Raw genomic sequence first — 20,072 nt, 5'->3', positions numbered from 1 at the left:
TACAACTGTGACCATCAAGGTGAGGCCCTAGTATAGAGGACCAACACTTCCAGGAGAAGCCAGGGGAGTTAGTGGAGGTTTCCAAAAAGATAAAATGGTAATTGCTCTTAAGGCACGGTGAATCCCGCAGGCCTGTTTATGAACTGGAAGAACCTGCAGGTGGAGTGGAAGCGAGTAGATGAGCTGATACATTAGGGAAGAGCTAAGCAGCTCTGCAGCTGGACTGCCCAGGCCTGAAGCTGAGCCCACCACTTACTGGCATTGAGCCTCTGAGCAAATTCATTCCCTTCTCAATGCCTTAGTGGTCTCTGTAAAATGGGAAGCATGACACTTACGTCGTTGTACAAAGATATTAAATGAGTTCTTGTGAACGACTCAAGACATGTTAGCTGTTTAAGTTAGTCTTCCACAGGCATTAGAAAGAAGGCTTATCCTAGTGGAGAGGAAATAGGAGATGCATATATAAAGTTTTTCTTTGGTAGGTAGATCTCTTTATTATTATTGCATATGACTTGCTGGCATTTCTCGCTCTGTATTTGCTGTTGGTAAAATGTGACTAATGCCATCCCTTTTAGTGACAGGACAGTGTTGTTGTGAGATGCCACCACGTCGGTTCTAACCGATGGCACACTGTCTAGCAGAAGGAAACACTGACTGGTCCCGTGCCACCCTCCCGCTCGTTCTTATGTTTGAGCCCACCGATGCAGTTGCTGCGTCCATCCCTGTTGTCGAAGGTCTTCCTCTTTTTTGCTTCCCTGGAATGATAGCCTTCCGTTATGATTTTTTTTGCTTAGACTTCTGGGGATGCTCAGTTATCCTTCCGGGTGTGTGATGTATTTAAGAAGCTGGCTGGGTCTTAGCTCGCATTAGTATCTTAGGAGACTTTCTTTGCTATGATAGTAAAAATGACACTGCAAATCCCTGCGTGAGATTGAAAGCTGACTGAAGGATGACAGCATGAGGTTGTGGTGAAGGTCAGTAGCAAACACAGGAGTTTAGGGATAAACATGAAGGAAGGGCTGTGTGTGCCCTGGAGTACCCTGGCTTTCTATTCTGTAGTAGTACTAACGGTTTGCAGGATTCAAACATGGCTATTGCTGAAAAAGACCAAGTTACTATTGGGATAGAGACTGGCGCAACCTTCAAAACTATGGTCCTTCATCGTTCTTCAAGTATGGAAGTATTTACCTCCGTGGGTCTCAACTTTGGGTTAAGCAACAGATGGTTTCCAACAGTAACACGGGGGAGCTACAACCTGTGTAGACCAATCAACCACTCAAGATCAAAGGGGCAGCATTTACCCAGGGACATAGTTCAGATGGGTTAGGAAGGAAGGAGGAATGGGAGCAGGAAAGACAAGGAGGTAGTGGAATAAGTAATGCTACAGTGTTAAATAAATAAAGTCACACGAATGCACTGTTTGGGGACAGCTGCTCCACTACATAGCGCGAGCCAAGTCAACCTCCAAACTCACTGCCATTGAGTTGATCCTGTCTCATGCATGGTGAGTCCATAGGACAGAGAATAACTGCCCATTTGGGTTTTGGAAGCTGTAGAATTTATAGGAGCAGAAAGCCTCAGCTTTCTTCCTTGGAGCATCTGGTGGTTTTGAACTAACTGCTGGCTTTATGCGGACACTAGGCCACACTTAAATTGAATTTTAAACAAATAGCTTTCTTTAACTTGATTAAAGCTATTACTGATTTAATCAAAGAACCCCATGTCCATTTCTTAAGATGGGGTTTACATGTGCTTTCCCTTTCCCTTGTTTCAGCTAGACCCTCCAAGTCCCGGGCAAAGAGGTTAGCTGCTGTCAAGTTGGCTCGGACTCTTAGGTAGGCCTGTACAACAGATGGAAACTGCCTGGTCCTGAAACCGCCTCACAATGATTCTTAGGTTTGAGTCCATGGTTTCTGCCACGGGAGCAGTCCATTTTCTTGATGACCCTCCTCTTTCTCTATAACTCCCTGCTTTCCCAAGCATGGGGTCCTTTTCTGAGAGTTGGTTCCTACTGACTGCATGTCCCAAGTACATGAGACGAAGTCTCCTCATCCTTGCTTCCAAGAACATTCCAAGAGAATGCTCTGGCATGCTCATGTGAAGTAAGTGAACATGAAGCCAGTTGCCCTGGACCAAGCTGTAGTGCTGACTGCCAGTGAGTGACAGGACCTGCTGGTCTGTTTTCCGGGACTTTGAATTTATTCTGAGAAAATTCTGTGTCAGTCTGTCTGACACCTTCTGTCTCTTTACACGGTGTGTCAACTGGTTCCTGGGGATTCATCCACAGATGGGCTCGCTGCTGTCAGCTACCTACAGAGCATAACCTGTATGGATTATCCGCCTAGTCAGTGTTTTCTGTATGCAGTACTGGGATACACAGGAAACATTACCAGCCTTCTACAAGTTTAGTTTTAACAACTCCACAAACTCTAAGGGGTATAAATACACCTGCTTCGTGAGACTCCATTCATTGTGCATTTTCAGAAATGCTACTTGTACATGCTCATGTGGACACCTTTAAAGAGTGGTGTTGAGGGTGCAGGGAGGTGCCAGGTGCAGCCTGCAGGTGTCAGGCAGAGCTGCACACTCACAGGTCTGCACCAGCTACCTCTTCCCCCACATTCTGTTGATGTCACCTTCACCCTTTGAATGTGAATGCTCATTTTTAATTTTATAGTAAAATTTAGCCTCTGGTGTTGAATCTGCCATTGTCGCCATAGTTTCTGGCACGGCAGCTATATAGATGATGTTTCCTCTGGAATGGTGCACAGCCCCATGCCGTCTTCTTGATGGCTAGTATTTTGAGCCTATTGTTGCAGTCATTGTGTCAGTTCCTCTCACGGACGGATTTCCTTACCTTCACTGGCCCTGCACTCGCTCAAGCATGACTTGAGAAAATATTCCAGAATTATGATAAGCCAATATGAGTTGTACTAATGTCCAAACAAACAAACCCATTGCGATCGAGTTGATTTCAATTCAGAGCGACATCACAGTACAGAGTACAACTGCCCCATAGAGTTTCCAACGCGATAAGTCTTTAGAGAAACAGTCTGTCACAACTTTCGCCTGGGGTGGGGGGTATTGGTGGTTTAGGCCTGTTGACCTTTTAGCAGTTGAGTGCATTAACCACTGTGTCATCAGTGCTCCTTGACTTCTAATTCCCAATGGTCAGGTTTTCTAACACCACTTTAGTTTTAGATACTTTATTAAACCAAAAATTCCTCCCTCCCCGTGCCCCCCAAATCATGGATTTTTAGAATGATGTTATTTAATCAGAGCTGCTTTTAGAGACAATAGAAACCAGACAACACTTGTTTTTCCTGCATTCATGTAGCACCGAAGGAATAAACCTGACATCAATTATTTATACCTGACTTGGGCTCTACCATCAATGCTATAAAGTAGAAGAACATTATCAAGCCAACATAATGTTGTATTTAAATAGATATTTGAGGTTTTCTCTAGGAACAGGACTAGTTGACTTGTTAGACTCTAAGACAATGCTTCTCAACCTTCCTAATGCCATGACCCTTTAATACAGTTCCTCATGTTGTGGTGACCCCCAACCACAAAATTATTTTCGTTGCTACTTCATAACTGTAATTTTGCCACTGTTATGAATTGGGCGACCCCTGCGAAAGGGTCGTTCAACCCCCAAAGGGGTTGCAACCCATAGGTTGAGAACCGCTGCTCTACATTTTATCTAGAATCCACCCAATAGGGAAATGGGCATCACTAGACTCAAAGCACTTGAAGTCCTTAAGAATGACTTAAAAGCAGTATACATGGCAAACGCACTTGTAACTCATCGAGTGAAGATAAAGATAGGTTCAAGATGATTCAATATGTTCATTGCACCGCCTGAACATATTGAGTGTTCTTGGGGAGTTTCTGAACCCGTCAACATCCTTCCTCACATCGACTTCAACTTATTTCATCCACTTGTTTTTGTGGCCACATGTGCGACATGGTCGTCTGCCAGAGCAGCGGCTCCCATGGTGAAACCACAGTGTCATCATGCCTCTCTGCCCTTCCCTTTTCTTCCTTGGCAGCACCAGGACTTGGACCTTTTCAGAGCCTCCAAGCCATGGTCCTTTGGTGTCCAGCCTCCCCCACCTCCTGGACTCCTTTTGCTTTCCCTTCCTTTCTTAATCCTGTGGTTCACATGGTCCATCGAGTCAACTAGGCCTTGTCAATACCTCCAGGCCTTCTGTCCCAGCTGCTTCCCTGGCACCTGTGCCTGGAAACCCTGCAGTTGCCCTGTTCTCCACATGTGTTTGGGCTATGGAGTGTTGGGGAAGAAAACCCCACAGCTCGCTAGCCTCTCTGATTATTGCACACACTCCTGTTTACAGTCTTTCCAGGTTTCACTGCCCTGAGACTCGAACCCAGCCCCTCTCATTTGACCTGTAAGACCTGGTTCCTGCTGACCTCCCCAAACTCTGTTAGCCATCTCCCTGCCACACAGGATCTGCTAACTGTCTTGGGCATGCCTCAATTTCTGATGCACGCGAGCTCTCTCTTCACGAACATGGTTTTCCCATCCCACCCCGTGTTTCATCTGGTTGGCTATTTTTTCTTTCTTTTAGTTTTAAAAGTAAATGTGGGTTGTAATTGAGTCAACGTGGAATCCATGTGTGTGACAGTCGAATTGTGTTCCATAGGCATTCATTCAGGGCTTGGTTTTGGGGGGAAGTAGTAGATTATCAGGCCTCTTTTCAGATGTACCTGACTTGAACTTTCAACCTTTCTGGTTAGCAATGCTCCAGGCACCAAAGAGTAATCCCCCCTCTCACCCAGACACACACACACACACACACACACACACACACACACTGCTGCTGCTTCTCTCACCAACGAATAAGTGCCTGTGTTTTGTTCTCCTTGCCACCTTGTGAAGGAGCTCTGGCAGCACTGTGGGGTTGTACACTGGACTGCAAACCCAGAGTCAGTAGTTTGAACCCATTAGATGCTCTGAGAAGAAAGATGGGGTGTTCTGCCCCTATAAAACATTTCAGTCTGGAAAACCCTAGGGTGTGAACTGCCTTAGAGGGTCCGGAAGAGTCAGAATCAACTCGATGGCAGTGGTTTGGTCTTGGTTCACATAGCCTGTACTTCACCTGTCTGGGCTAGTGTCTTATCTCCCTGCGTGTTTGTTTATCTGTTTCTCATAAAAAGAATTATGAGAGCAGGGGCCACCTCAGTTTTCTTCTTCTTCATCTAGTATGTGGGAGGAGTTCTTGGCACACTGGAGACATTTAATAAACTTTTCTGAGAGAATCGATGAATTCACAACCCATCCATTAAATGATTACTCTATGATAACTGCAGGAGCATCACCTGACATTTATTGAGACACTATGAAATACCAAGGATTGGCCAAGTAAATTTACAGGTATTAATCTTTCTTTCTCATTGCAGCCCAATGGAATAGGTTCTTTTATTTAGCCAGTTCAGTAATTCATGAGACTTTGGGGTTTAGGGCCACACTTTGAACTACAACTTTGTCTTGCCTCTGCATGTATGGTCAGGACTAGCTTGTTCCAATATGGAGCAGTCAGTCTCTTCATGGACATATGTGCCAGGTGATATAGAAGGACATAGGAGGAGATGAGTACTTTCAATGTTTTAAACATTAACCATTTATGTTTTCTATGCTCATGATGGAATAACTGTTTCATAAAATGTAACACACTACTGCCTAACTACCCTAATACAACCTCATGTTGTGAAGTAATGGAATAATATGGAGATTATTTTCATTGCTAAATAACCTTTAGGGTCCAAGGGGGGGGGTGTTCAATACAGGGCCTTCTCATTGGATTCGGTAGTACGCTAAAAGTGAGATGATGTTTCTCCAAAGCGAAGTGACATTCAACTTTGTTTATGAAAAAAGGAGACAGGGAAAGAAAAAGGCATGCCATAAAACAAGTTTTCAAGAACATTTTCAGAACATGTGGGTTTTGAAATATGTTGTTATTGACCTTACAGGAGAATTATGAGGAAGATCTCCATGGAGCCACCTGAGCGGCTGGCCAGCCTCCAGGCTCTGTGGGACAGCCAGACCGTGAGCGAGCACGGCCCTTGCGGTGAGCATGCATCTTAAACCCCAGTGTAAACGGCTGACTGGATGTCCCCTGCCAGGAAGTTAAAGCTATTCCTAGTATGCTACTGGAGAGGTACAATTAGTTTTAAGGTGTAATTAGTACGCACAGACCTTGGGCTGGTGGACAAAAGTCCTATATTTAAAGCCGCGTTGCATCCTGCTCTCAGCATAGCACGGGGGAGAAAGAACCCTTTGCTGTTTTCCCAAACAGAAAGGAGAATCAGCACCGTCAATACCGGCCATTTTTTAAGCTGTTAAATCTTAACTTAAAGAAAAATCATTCGACCAAAAATTCAGTGCTTTTTCTGTTGTTTGCTTCAGGTGGGTTTTCTCAGATGTATGCCTGCGTTTGTGACTGGCTTGGATTTTCGTACAGGGAAGAAGTACAATGGGTAAGTGTTTCTGTTTACTAACACGCACACCCCTGGAATATTTGGCTATCAGTGTTTATTTTTTCCTTTCTGTTCTTCCATCATCTCTCTCTCTCTCTCTCTCTCTAATTATTATTTTTTTAAGTTAACATTGTCCCTTTTTCAGATGACATAAAAATCTGCCTGTCATTGTCTTAATTTTCTTAGCATCTCTTGGTTCCTTGGCTGTCTCCTTGGACTGCTTTCTGACTGAATTATGTTCCAAATAGGATGTGGATACCATTTATCTGACTCAAGACACCAGGGAGTTGAACTTACAAGACTTTAGTCACCTGGACCACAGGTAAGCCGGGCCTTCCTTCCTTCTACTCCTGATTTTGTTTTCAGGGCTGCACTTCTTGCTGGCACTCAGGGAGCCACCTCTAAGCAGAGGGATGCCAGGAAACTCAAGGCATCTTTGGATTTGGTCTCTCAAGTGATTGAATATTGTGTACATGCTCATGAGTTGCAGCAGTGATGCATGCATATTTCTTCTTATATCTAGTTTATCGTTACCCCCAAATATGATGAATTTCACTGTGGAAACAATATAATTCTTAGGTTCTTTAACCCGTCCATGGGAGTCTGTGTAATTCAGCCTGTATGTAAAACATAGTAATTTTTTACCTAATATCTATCTCTCTCTCCTCTCTCCTCTCTCCTCTCTCCTCTCTCCTCTCTCCTCTCTCTCTCTCTCTCTCTCTCTCTCTCTCTCTCTCTATCACACACACACACACACACACACACACACACACACACACACACCCTTGCCTGTGTGGGGACGATGGACATTGAAACCTTAGCAAATGGCTTTTTGTTCTCAATTTCTTTGTGGAGTTGAGGATTGCCAGGGTGTGCATGCAGAGATTGGTGGAAAGTGGTTTGCCAACAACGTGCCTTTTGATAGTGATAATAAAACTTGTTTTCAGTTCTTTGCAAGAGCCTCAGCTCCTCGGATTGTACATTAATATGTTTAGAGCTGAGGACAGTGTGATTAGAGCCCCAAGCGAAGCTCCTTTCACCTCCCCTCTCCTCCCAGCAAGGACAGACCTGTCACATTTATTTAGCCCTCTAATGGGCTTGACTCCTGGTTCCCATCCAAATTGTCTGCTCCAGTAATTTATCCTGGCCTCTCATAATCTCCTGGATTTGCTGCTGCTTATAGCAGCCCTGCACCCTGCAGTCAAGGAGCCTGGTGGTGCAGCGAATTACACGTTGGTCTGCTGCCTGCAGGATCAGCAGTTTGAGCCCACCAGCTGCTCCTGGAGACAAAGAGGAGACGCCCTGCTCCCTCACAGATGTACCGCTTTGGAAACCCACAGGGTGCAGTTCTACTCTGCCCTAAGCGTTGCTGTGAGTTAGACTCCGCTAGATGAAAGTGAGTGAGTTTGCTGTACTTTGTTTACCCTGCAATGATCCCGTTCTCTCCGTTTGGAACCAAGAGGCAGAAATCTGAGGTTCCGGCTGTACCTTCAGCCATTTGGACCATCAGAATGGCTGGGAGGATTGCTGTTGCCAATGACACTTCTTCCCATCGCACCATGCCCCTCCCCCTCCCCCAAAGCACTATTTCTAATTACTTTGCCACATACCTGGCGGGAAATCCAGAATTGTGGTGAGGTCTCCAAAAGTTGTAGCCAAGTGAATTGGGCAGAGAAGTGAAGGCAAGGTGGAGGTGTGTCCTCTCTCTGTGCTGGCTGGCTTGGTTGTGTCTGACTTGGTGGCAGATGAGCCTCAAGTCTCTGGTTCTCACAAGCCCTTCTCCCAGTAACTTGTGTGTGAGGAAGCTTCATGCTCCAATGTCCAGGCAAGCTGTTTCCTGTGCAGCTCGTGAAAAGTGAACTAAGAAAGAGAAAGGGAAATAGTTCACTTTGTAAGTGTGTTCTAATTTGAAAAGTAAGAAAGACAGAGGAACCTGTAGATTAAGCTAAACTAAGTAAGGCTACATACAGCATCCATCATCAGCATGTTTGCTCTCCATACCATGTTTGCCTCCTAAAGAGTGAATAGTTCTCAACCTGTGGCTTGAGACCCCTTTGGGGATTGAACGACCCTTTCAGAGGGGTTCGCCCGATTCATAACAGTAGCAAAATTACAGTTATGCAGTAGCAATGAAAATAATTTTATGGTGGGGGAGGGGTCACCACACATGGGGAACTGTATTAAAGGGTCATGGTATTTGGAAGGTGGAGAACCAATGGAATAGACTGAGCTTTTGTTTCCATGCATCCTATCAATATGTAATCAATTGGGAATTAGACTGAAAGTGTCAAATAACAATACAGTTTTATTGTTGTCAAGATACAGGAAGCACAGCAACTCCCAGTTCAGCTGATTTCACCTGCACAATTCAGAGAACCGACACATCGGTGATGTAATGCTGCCATCACCAACATCCCTTGCTGTATTTGCCATCATCATAGACAGAAACTCAGTGTGAATTGTCATAGCTTTTCCTCTTGCCCTCCTGCCCCACTCCCAACCCCCCGAAAAACAAAACCCAGAGTCACCGCCATTGAGTTAATTCCTATAGAACAGCATAGAACCATCCTTGGGGGTTTCCAAGACTGTACATCGGAGAGTAGAAAGCCGCATCTCTTTGCTCTTGGTACCCGCTGTTAAACGCTGATCGCTTTACATCTGCCGTCAGAACATGTCTAAATATTTCCTGTCACGGATCACGTAATAGTGTTCGCCTTTTGCGGTTGATTTCTTTCAACTCAGCATCATGTTTTTAAGGTTCATCCGCGTTGTGGCATGTCTCAGGTATTTTTCTCTTCATTTAAAAATAATACTAAACCCCTCTATGCTAACATAAATAACATCTTTTTGTTAACCATTTGATTGGGGATTCGTACAGTTCTTATCACAAGCCATCCATCCATCCTTTGTGTCAAGAACATAGGTACATTTGTTGCAGCATAAGTAACATCTTTATGTCGAAAAAAATCCCTCTATTTCATAATTCTAAAAGAAAAAAGAGTGTCATCCATTTAGCTTTTAGCTCGTTTTTTACAATTTCTCATTTAATTAGACCACAGCTGGTTTCTCATGTCTGCTTCTGCTTTCAGTTCGCTGTGTGTGGTATGTTGCTTTGCCCAAAGTACAATGTGAGGAAAAGGCTACCTTGGGCAGCGGTCTCGTTGGAAAAAGGCGAAGTGTCCATTGCCTTTTCACTGAATGGATATTCTTTTGAGGATCCATCACAAATCTCATGAGAGGCAGGGCTTCTTAAAGATTAGTTGCAATGTTGCATCTCAAGCCAAATGGATACCCTTGTCTATGTTTTGTTCCATTAAAACCCATTGGTCTGCTTTGTACTTTGAATAGATCTTGCCCAGATCTGCATGATTCTGTCACCGTGTGCCATAGTCACTTGGAAAATAGTAGGTCGCTGTGTTATGTAGGGTTTCCCAAGGTTTTCACTCTTGGTTTATAACAGGGGTGTCAAACTGGTGGCTATGGGCCACATGCGGCCCCAAGGTAATTTTTTGTAGCCTGAGATGCTGTGAAATAAAATGAAAATAGAAAAAATTGTTATGAAGAAAATAGCGCTTAGGGGAGATGGAGGCAATGCCATACACACAGTTCCCTCGTTAACCCTTTGACTACTGAAGACGAGTATACACGTGACCCCAGTGCCTTTCCTGGGGGCCTGTGGACATGGATAAACACGCTGACTTGGTTCCGGTGACATCTGGCAACGATATGTCTGCCACTCAGTGTCACGTCATGTAAACAGATCCCAATAGCGAAAGGGTTAAAAAGAGCACTCTGGGTTATGCTGTTAAGAATCACACCTAGCATGAGAGTTGTATGAGCCCCTAATAAAACGTTTAAAAACAAAAGACTCACACCTAGCGGCAGTGCTAGTTCACATTTTTAGAGGGGAGCCATGATTGTGCATCACGTGTGTCAGCTGCCCAACATTTTGTGTTTTCATTCGTTACTTTGTTGTGTTTTCCGGTCACAACATAAGAGGTAAGTGAAAACTAGTAGAAGAAAAGCACTGGCAAGTTTCAGGTAAAAATGAATCATTTTAGTTTTATACATACGATAAATAAAATAGATGTTTAAATAAGAGCAAGTATATAGTGTTTTAATCATCCTATCTATATTCTTGACTCCTCGTTTTAATTGAGTGTGACACCCCTGATTTTTAACATTTATAGCAACAGGGAGAGAGACAGAGAGCCAAACCGTTGCCACTGGTCTTATCAGAAAAATAGAAAAACTGCCAGCCCAGAGTGGATGCAAGCTTTTAAAAGATCTCAGTTTGGACTTGAAGTTTCTTATTTTATTATTAGAAGCAGATACTGACAGTTGATGTCCTTGAAGTGACTGGCTTGCTTCCTAGCATTTTAGAGCAAAGCTCTGCCAAGGCCCAAATCCGGCTAACCGCAGCCCGTCTGTCATGCACCTTTCCCATGGCGCTCCCTGGACAAAGCAGAGAACATGCAGCTCTAACATTGCACACATACTTTCCATCCAGACAGCCACAGTCTGTTGTTCTTCATAACTTTAATCGAAGCCCAAAGTGACAAGCCCGGTGACACTGGGTTGATTCTGACTCGTGGTGACCCTGTAGAACAGAGTAGAACTTATGAGAGTGTGCATTTTCATTCGAGTGAACTCCCTCATCTTTCTTCTACAGAGTGGCTGTTGGGTTTGAACCACTGACTTTGTGGTTAGTGGCCTATTACCTAGTCCTCAGCACTACCAATCAACAAAATCTGTATTTTGAGCAAATGGTGGAAAGGGTCAGAGTGTGGGTGAGGTGGTGCCAAAGGAGCCCAAAATGAAGTGGGAGCCTGGCCCAGCTGGCCTGCCAAGGGGCAGTGGGGCACTAGGCGCCAGGTGTGAAGGAAGACAGCCTGGTCAGATGGGAGGGGAAGGAGAAAGGCATGAAAAAAGAGGAAGCAATCTGACAAGTGATGATTGCACAACTTTTTAATATGATTAAACCATTGAATGTTATGCTAGGTCAATTGTACACTAGGTTAATGATGAAATAACGTGGTATCACTTTCAGCCGTGCACCACAACCACAACCACTGCCGTGGAGTCCATTCCAAAGCATAGTTGCCTTATATAAGATTTTGGAGACTGAGTCTTTTTTTAAAAAAATTTTTAAAAGATCTTTAAAAATTTTTATTTTATTAAAAGATCATTTTATTGGGGGCTCTCATAGCTCATAACAATCCATACATCAGTTGTATCAAGCATATTTGTACATGTGTTGCCATCATCATTTTCTAAACATTTTACTTTCTATTTGATCCCTTGGTGTCAGCTCCTCTTCCCCACCACCTCCCCTTACACTCTTGTGACCCTTTGATAAATTATAAATTATTATCATATCTTATCTTACATCAACCACTGTCTCCCTCAGCCCCCTGGGGATATGGTGTGTGTGTGTGTGTGTGTGTGTGTGTGTTATGCATTGATCATTGCAATCGATTTCCCCTTCCTCCCTGCCTCCCCTCCTCCCCCCACCTTTCCTCTCTGCCCATTTCTGTACCTAAGGGGTTTATCTAACCTGGATTTCGTGTGTTGTAAGCTCTTATCTGTACCAGTGTGCGTGCTTCATTCTAGCCAGAACTGAAGGGCATGACTGGAGTCATGACAGTGGTGGGTGCGGAAGCCTCAAAGAACCAGAGGTTATTGTGTGTTTCATCGATGCTATACAGCACCCTGGTTGACTCATCTCTTCCTTGTGACCTTGTGAGGGGATATCCCTATTGTCTATAGATGGGCTTTGGGTCTCTGCTCTTAGCCCCCTAAAGTCTGTTCATTTCCTCATTTATATGCATTGCCATATAAATATATGTACATAGGTCAATATCTCTTTTTATGAATGAATATGTTTGCATAAGTGCACACCTATGTTTATACCTCTATCCATAGCTTTGCTTCCTAGAGCTTTCCTCTGTTTCCTTTTTAAAAAAAATCATTTTATTAGGGGCTCATACAACTCTATCACAATCCATACATACCTCAATTGTGTAAAGCACATTTGTACATTCATTGCCTCATCATTCTCAAAACATTTGCTCTCCACCTAAGCCCTGGCATCAGCTCCTCATTTCCCCCCTCCCTCCCCGCTCCCCTCTCCCTCATGAACTCTTGATAATTTATAAATTACTATTTTGTCATATTTTGCCCTGTCCGGCATCTCCCTTTACCCACGTTTCTGTTGTCTGTCCCCCAGGGTGGAGGTCACATGTAGATCCTTGTAATCCATTCCCTCTTCCTCTGTTTCCTTTGACCTTCCTCCTGCCCTTTTTCTGCCTCTTAGTAATTCCTCTCATCTAGATTACTTTTGCTTTGACACCCTGGAGACTGACTCTTTACATGAGCAGACAGCCTCGTTTTCTCCCAAGGAGCAGCTGTTGGGGTTGAACTACGACTGACCTTGCAGGTAGCAGCCCAATGCCTTATCCATAGTGCTACCAGTGTTCCACTTAGCTTTTCCATGAAATGGCAGTCCTGTAAAGACCCCGTTCAGGAAATGTAGTTGAGGAAACCTACATGGAGATCTTTGTGGACACTGTAAGGACATCAAGGAGATGTGCCACTGTTGAGTTCAAGATGGAAGAGAGCACGAACATGCTCTCCCGCTTACAGACAAACATAGTCCACGGGGAGGACCACTGAAAGATGAGATGCTAAAGGAGGACATGCCAGGAGAGCAGTGCCCAAGGTGACGCTACCACTCGTGCGACAGCTATGGGGTCTACTGGCCCTGGAATGAGTAATATCCCCAACCCCGTACCCTAAGTAGTCCTGATATCCCAAATGAAGCAGCCCATGTATCAAGGGCCAGAAGACTCAGAAGCACAGGATTTGTAGCAAATCAAAATTCTAAAGTTGGCTGGAAGAAGCTGCAGCACATATTCTCTATACCTGGTGTGGTGGTCTGAACAGATCTGCTTGAGGATAAAGATCAAAAAAGGTCAAAGAATAGACTTTGCTTCGTTTTAGCCATCTGTAAACGAGAACTCTCTACCGCAGGGTTTTAATGGGTGTAGCCTTTCAGAAACAGATCACTGGGTCTTTGCTCCGAGTGCCTCAGTGTTGGCTTGAACTAAAAGCCTTTTAGTTCATAGGTGAACACTTAACTACTTGCACCACTCAGGGAGCCCCGTATAATTTGTTACTATTGTAGTGTTCAATAAATAAATTCTCAATTAAAAACATTTTTCATTTGTCAGTTTTTTCTAATCAATGGAATTGTTAACAAAATATGAAGATTGTTGCTATAGAGAACATCCATCTACCCATCCATCTATCCATCCATCTATCCATCCATCCATCTGTCCATCTATCTCCCATCCATCCATCCATCCATCCATCCATCCATCCATCCATCCATCCACCCATCCATCCATTCATCCATCCATTTGAGAAGCCGTGGTGGCATGGTGATTATGTTTTGTGCTGCAGATCACAAGACCAGCACTTTGAAACCACCAGCCCTTCCGCAGGAGAAAGCCAGGGCTTGCTACTCCAGTAAAGAGTTACAGTCTCAGAAAGTCACAGGAGTAGTTCTGCCTTGCCCTTCAAGGATACTGTGAGCCAGCATTGACTCCACAGTAGTGGCTTATATAATTTTTTTTAAGGCTCTCTCTTGATCAGTCCAATCTTCAGACTTTATCTCCTTTTACCTTGAGGATTTTATTTTCTCCCATGATTTTTAGGATTAAAATTAGAATATGTTCCTTCCCAGCCTTGAGAGAGGGTCTTTCTTAATAATATTTTTGGATCAAGTGACAACAAATTATTTTGGGCAGGCATCGTTACATCTTAGAAATGTAGACATGCTTATCCATGAAGCTGTCAGCCTGCACTTAAAGGGTACTATTGTCTGAAAGGATTTGTCGTGGGATAATTGTGAGTGGGATGTAGGCCAGTCTTTACATGTGAGAAGTTTTACAGGAAGTCGTGTCGGTATTTTTTCTCACTGGAATGTGAATTAAAGAGTTCACGGAGAAATAAGCTAGAACTGTAAGAGAAGAAATTAAAATGGTACACGTGTCGACTAGCAATTGTTCTCATATCTCCTACAAGAGGTTTTTCACTAGGACGATAAAATCCTATACAGGTGTATTTAGATATCTCTAAGTTACAAGCAAGCAATATTGTTTATATTTATTTAAATGAGATTCTACACACTTTTTGTGTGTATATGTGTGTGTGTGTGTGTGTGTGTGTGTGTACAGAACAGTGGTTCTCAACCTTTCTAATACCATGACCCTTTAATACAGTTCCTCATGTTGTGGTGACCCCAACCATACAATTATTTTCGTTGCTACTTAATAACTGTGTTTTTGCTACTGTTATGAATCATCATGTAAATATCTGCTATGCAGGATGTATTTTTCAAATTAAACATAATTAAAGCATAGTGATTAATCACAAAACAATATGTAATTCTATGTTGTGACATATTTACTTCTAATGACAAATAAATGAAATTTTGTCTTGAAGCATGGTGTAGCATGGGGAAGGTCTTCACGTCGGGTACTCATATATGGGTGTATCTGCATGTGGGCTTACCCACCTGGAGATGGATAGAGGAGTGGTGTCTTGGTTCCTAAGACCACTGGAAAAAGGTGTTTTCCCAGTGGTCTTAGGCTACCCCTGTGAAAGGGTCGTTTGACACCCCCAAAAGGGTCGTGACCCACAGGTTGAGAAACACTGTTCTGGAAGGTCAGCCTCATCTGAGTCAATAAGATAACTCTTATTTGGCTAAAGTTTCAAGCTTAATTTTTTTTTCATGTTATACCCATGGTTTTTCTTTTTTTCTTTTTCCTTTGATAGCCAGGTACCATCAGCTTTCTTTTTCACATTTTATTAGGGGCTCATACAACTCTTATCACAATCCATACATATGCATACATCAATTGTATAAAGCACATCCGTACATTCTTTGCCCTAATCATTTTCAAAGCATTTGCTCTCCACTTAAGCCCTTTGCTTCAGGTCCTCTTCTTTTTCCCCTTCCTCCCCACTTCCCCCTCCCTCATGAACCCTTGATAATTTATAGATTGTTATTTTGTCATATCTTGTCCTATCCTGGGTGAGTGGGTTGGAAAGGGGGAACCCATTACAAGGATCCACATGTGACCTCCTCCCTGGGAGACGGACAGCTTAATTATTTTTTAAAGTGATTTTTAATTTGTTTTCCCTCCCCATTGCATTTAGGCAGTGTAGAAGAAACTTCTATTCTTGATGGTCCTTAAGCCAATGAGTGCTGCTGGCATGGAAGATTTTAGAGGGGTTGGCTGAGTGATCTGATGCTCTGCAATCCAACCAATCGGTGGCTGAGAACAACGGATGATTATCACCAGCTGAATGCTAGACACTAAAGGTTCTCCAGTGTTGCTGTGGGCCATCCTAAGTGCAAGGTCAGCAAGTCAAGCCCACCAGTCACTCCGAGGAAGAACGATGAGGCTTTTTACTCCTGTAAAGAGTTACAGTCTCAGACATGCCAGGAGCAGGTCTACCTTGTCCTGGAGGGTGCTATGAGCCAGCATGGACCTGGTGGCAATGGTTTTAGATTTGTTATTTTCCGGGGTTTGCCTGTATGGTGCAGACAGTTAAAGCCCCGGGCTAGTAACGGAAAGGCTACAGCTAAAGTCCACCCAGAAGTACCTTGAAAGAAAGGCCCGGTGATCTACATTTTCAAAATGACCATCACCATCAAGTTGATTCTGACTCATAACAGCCATATAACAGAGTAGAACTGCTGTCCCGTAAGGTTTCTCAAAGTTTCCTCATTAATGGACCAGACCACCACATCTTCTCCCATGGAGCAGCTGGTGTGTCCAAACTGCCAATCTTCCTGTAAGCAATCAAGGTATTACCTGCCAAGCCACACCAGACTCCTTTCGGAAAAAAATAGTGTCTGAAAAATTGATGGAGACATCATGTGAGTCTCCATGAGTCAGAATCTGATCAGTGGCAACACGTTTGGTACCCCTCTAGGGGAGCCAATCAAAACCCCAGGTTGTAGGCACATATTATATAGGAAACTACTCAGGTAGTGCCCTTCTCTTCCACCTCTGTCCCCAGACCAAAACCAAAACCAAACTTACTGGCATCAAGTTGGCTCCAACCCAGTGATCTTAGAGGACAAGATATAACTGCTCCTTGAGTTTCAATGACTTTAGATCTTTATTAGAGCAGGCAGTCTCATCTTACGCCTGAGGAGCAACTGGTGGTTTTGAACCACTGACCTTGCCGAAAACAGCTCACTGCAGAACCCACTCTGCCACCAGGCTCATTCAGTCTGGCAGTGTGCATACTAAAACTGGACCGATACCCAGATCAGCAGGTCCCCCCTACAAGGATGGCATGCATGGTTTGTGTGTCATCTATCCCCAGGTGAGGAGTTAGACTGTTTTCATGTTATCCTTAACCTCATTTGATCAGCATCTCCTCCTCCACCCCATGGCTCAGACCTGAGTTGTAGTTACCATATTTCACTGAAATAGTTCAGATCCAAACTGGGGAGTCGAAGATCTGGGTCACGTGGGCGGGTGTTGATGTGAGTGTCACAGATGTTAATGTGATAGGGAGACGGAGGTATGGTTGGGGCATGTTCATTACTTGTAACACAGGGATGGAGCTGTAGTGTTCTGGGTGTGGGGGAACCCCATCGCCACAGGGGGGAGGAAGTGTGAGAAGATGTGCAGCTGCAGAGAGTGCAGTTCTCGGATCCAGAGACCCTCCTGACGATCTCCTGACTTGCGCTATCCTTTGTTCAGAGATAAGCCTGGCCCTTGGCTGCATTATCAGCCCTGGGGTCTGGTGGTTTTTCATCCAACCATCTAAAGTGAGGCATGGAGACACATCGGTACAGCCATCCAGCATGCAATGCTCTCCTTCCCTGAGACCCTGCCTGCCTGTTTCACTGTGTGTACATCCCACTGCCTCATTCCAACCTCTCCGTCTTCCCGGACGCTTCTGGGCAGATCGTACGCAACTGGAATGCTGGCTTAATCCTTCTTATGTATTTCATTTCTTTCCTTCACTGTGGCTGCCGGCATACACTGTCATCTCAGACAGCCCTTTGTTTCTGGATGATCATTCTGAGAGTTGCTGAACAAGCAGGAGGATGCCGGTAGTACAGCTCAGCCTGTGCTCTTAGTCTCTCGAAAAGAGTCCTAATTAGGGAGGGCCTTCAAAAATGCCCACCTACTTGTTAGCTGTCAGTTCCGAAATATTTAGATATGTTTTCCAATTCATCTGCTTTAGATGTCAGTGGGTCAAAGAGAGCGAGGGATGGAAACTGGGTTTGCTTGCCATTTCTCATGGGCGCATCCCCAGGGCTGTGAGCTGACGTGCTAAAACTGCAATTGCCCTGTAATTGGGAGTGGCAGGGAGTGCTGAGAGCAGAGAGGCATTGGTGCCTTGTACGAGAGAATATGTGGCGTTACATACATCGATTTTTCTTGTTCCTGGAAGATTTTTAAAAGGAGTGCGTCTCATCCATCCTGCAGAGACATCACACCATGCATCATCGAGTTTGCACTTGACTCATGAGAGCCCAGCCAGCAGTTCCTTCTCCTCTTACCCATGCTTAGGTGCTGTCATATTTCTTATTCATCAAGGTGACATTACACGGAGGGCATCTGGATGGGGCATTGTGTTCATTCTTATTTTGTTCTTAAGGGAAGCGCCCTTTGTGTATCCCTGCTCTCATTTAGAAAATAGGAAATGATGCTTGAGGTATGGAACTAGAGTTGAACAGCACTGGCTCCTGTTTCCACCTCTGAGTTTCTCTAAAGGATTCTATAAGGCTGCGCTCTTCCAGCGTGGGTTAGTGGGAACTCAGAGGAGCAAAATGGGGGAGGATGCATTGGGAGACTTGGAGAAAATATTTTTAAAAACATCCATTTTATCTGTGTGTGTTTATATTGAACGTGAGGTCCTAATCTTGTCGCTTGTGTCCGTAGCGTACGGATAGGTGTGTATTTGGGGAGAAGGGTGCATGATACTTGGCTGTTAGGAGTTGCAGGGTTAAAAAAATGGAGCACTCACCAAATTCTGGGGATTTCCTCAGGTGTTTTAGGTAGTGACATCCTCCAAAGAGTAGGTGATTTTGTAATGATTAATAATTTAATAATACACAAGACATGTCTTTTTGTATGTTCGGATGCTTGAGAGGAGTAGCTAATTGTTGACATTTTTATTATTTTAAGCTTTTCAATTCTCCCCTTTGAAATGTAGAGAAAGTGAAGAAGAATCCTGAAGACTGCTCCAAAGGAAGACCCCAGGAATTGGTGTCCTGGGCTCTGGGTTCTACCAGCCTTTCCCTGGGCATGCATATTTCACTCGGGTGCACAGAGCCGCAGGCATGACAGTCTACACATTTGCTTAAAATAAAACACTACTGTTGAGCTTTTCCATGTTCTGTAAGATTGATGGGGGACCGTCTTCACCCCGGTGTCCTGTCTGATTTCGTTAGGTACATTCTAGTTGGTTCCCACTCCTAATGACCCTATATGCAACAGAATGAGCCGCTGCCCGTTCCTGCGCCGTCCTCACAATTGTTCCTGTGCGCAGCGACTTGCTGAATAAATAGCGAGGATGACGGCCATCACAAATAGCCTGTAGTCCCCAGAAACCTACTTCACCAAGCCCATTGTCCTTCGCTAGGAACTCTTCTCCGTACCGTGTCTAAGCTACATAAGACAAAGCGTAGCCATCCTGGATTCTAAGGCGCGTTCTGGCTCTTTCTGCCAAGAGAGATGTGTCTGTTCTTCTGACAGTCCGTGGCATGTTCAGTCTTCTTCTCCAGCACCATTGTTCAGACGCATCAGTTCCTCTCTAGTCATTCTTCTTCATCATCATCCAGCCACCACATACATACGAGGCGATTGGAAACGCCATGGCTCGAGCCAGGCACTCCCCTTCATCTTTGCTCTTTGACGGCAGGTTTGCCTGATGCAGTAAGTAGCTCACTGACTTCTGGACCGCTGCTGCCTTGGTTAGTTCTCTCGCTGTCTGCACCCTTCACGGAGCGGATTCTTTTCCCTCGATCATTGCTTCCCTTGGCTCCGAAGAACGCTTGTCTTCTGGCTGCATCACAGGGGCAGGAGCCAGCTTGCTGAGCTCGCCGCTGTATCCAGCCCAGCGAACAATGCAGAGAAACTTGTTGAATGTATGCTGGAGGAGAGCTGCCGGGGGCTGGCAGGTTTCCATGCCTCCGTGCAAAAGTGCCCCGGTGGCGCAATGAGGTAGTCCTTGGCTGCCAGCTGCCAGCTTGGCTGTTGGAATGACCAAGCAGCTCCCGGGAGACAACACTTACCGTTGTACTCCCATAAAGCTTTCAGTAGGAAGCAGCTCTCATTTTTCCTGTAGGGTCCCTGTCAATCCCAACAACAAGAAAGCGCTTTTGTCCATGCCATCCCCAATGAATATCCTTGACCTCCTTTCTGCCTGGCTGGTCCCACTCTGACTGCTTTTTAAATGTTTAAATAGTTTTGTTGGCACAGCGGTTACAAATTGGACCACAATCTGCAAGGTCAGCTGTTCAAACCACC

The 20,072-nt window shown here is 44.6% G+C and overlaps 1 protein-coding gene across 1 annotated transcript in view; it reads left to right on the top strand.

Annotated features, from left to right (window-relative positions):
- Positions 1 to 20,072, top strand: part of CARMIL1 (capping protein regulator and myosin 1 linker 1) — a 396,892-nt gene that overhangs the window by 192,905 nt on the left and 183,915 nt on the right. Inside the window, exons 6-8 of the mRNA XM_075533230.1 lie at positions 5,995 to 6,092; positions 6,431 to 6,501; positions 6,750 to 6,823. Coding sequence (XP_075389345.1) covers positions 5,995 to 6,092; positions 6,431 to 6,501; positions 6,750 to 6,823 — 243 coding nt within the window. The remainder of the gene's footprint in view (positions 1 to 5,994; positions 6,093 to 6,430; positions 6,502 to 6,749; positions 6,824 to 20,072) is intronic.

Source organism: Tenrec ecaudatus, chromosome 1, assembly GCF_050624435.1.
Source record: "Tenrec ecaudatus isolate mTenEca1 chromosome 1, mTenEca1.hap1, whole genome shotgun sequence".
Classification (NCBI taxonomy): Eukaryota; Metazoa; Chordata; class Mammalia; order Afrosoricida; family Tenrecidae; genus Tenrec; species Tenrec ecaudatus.
Note: the sequence above shows the minus strand (reverse complement) of the source record. Positions and strands in the feature narration are given on the sequence as shown.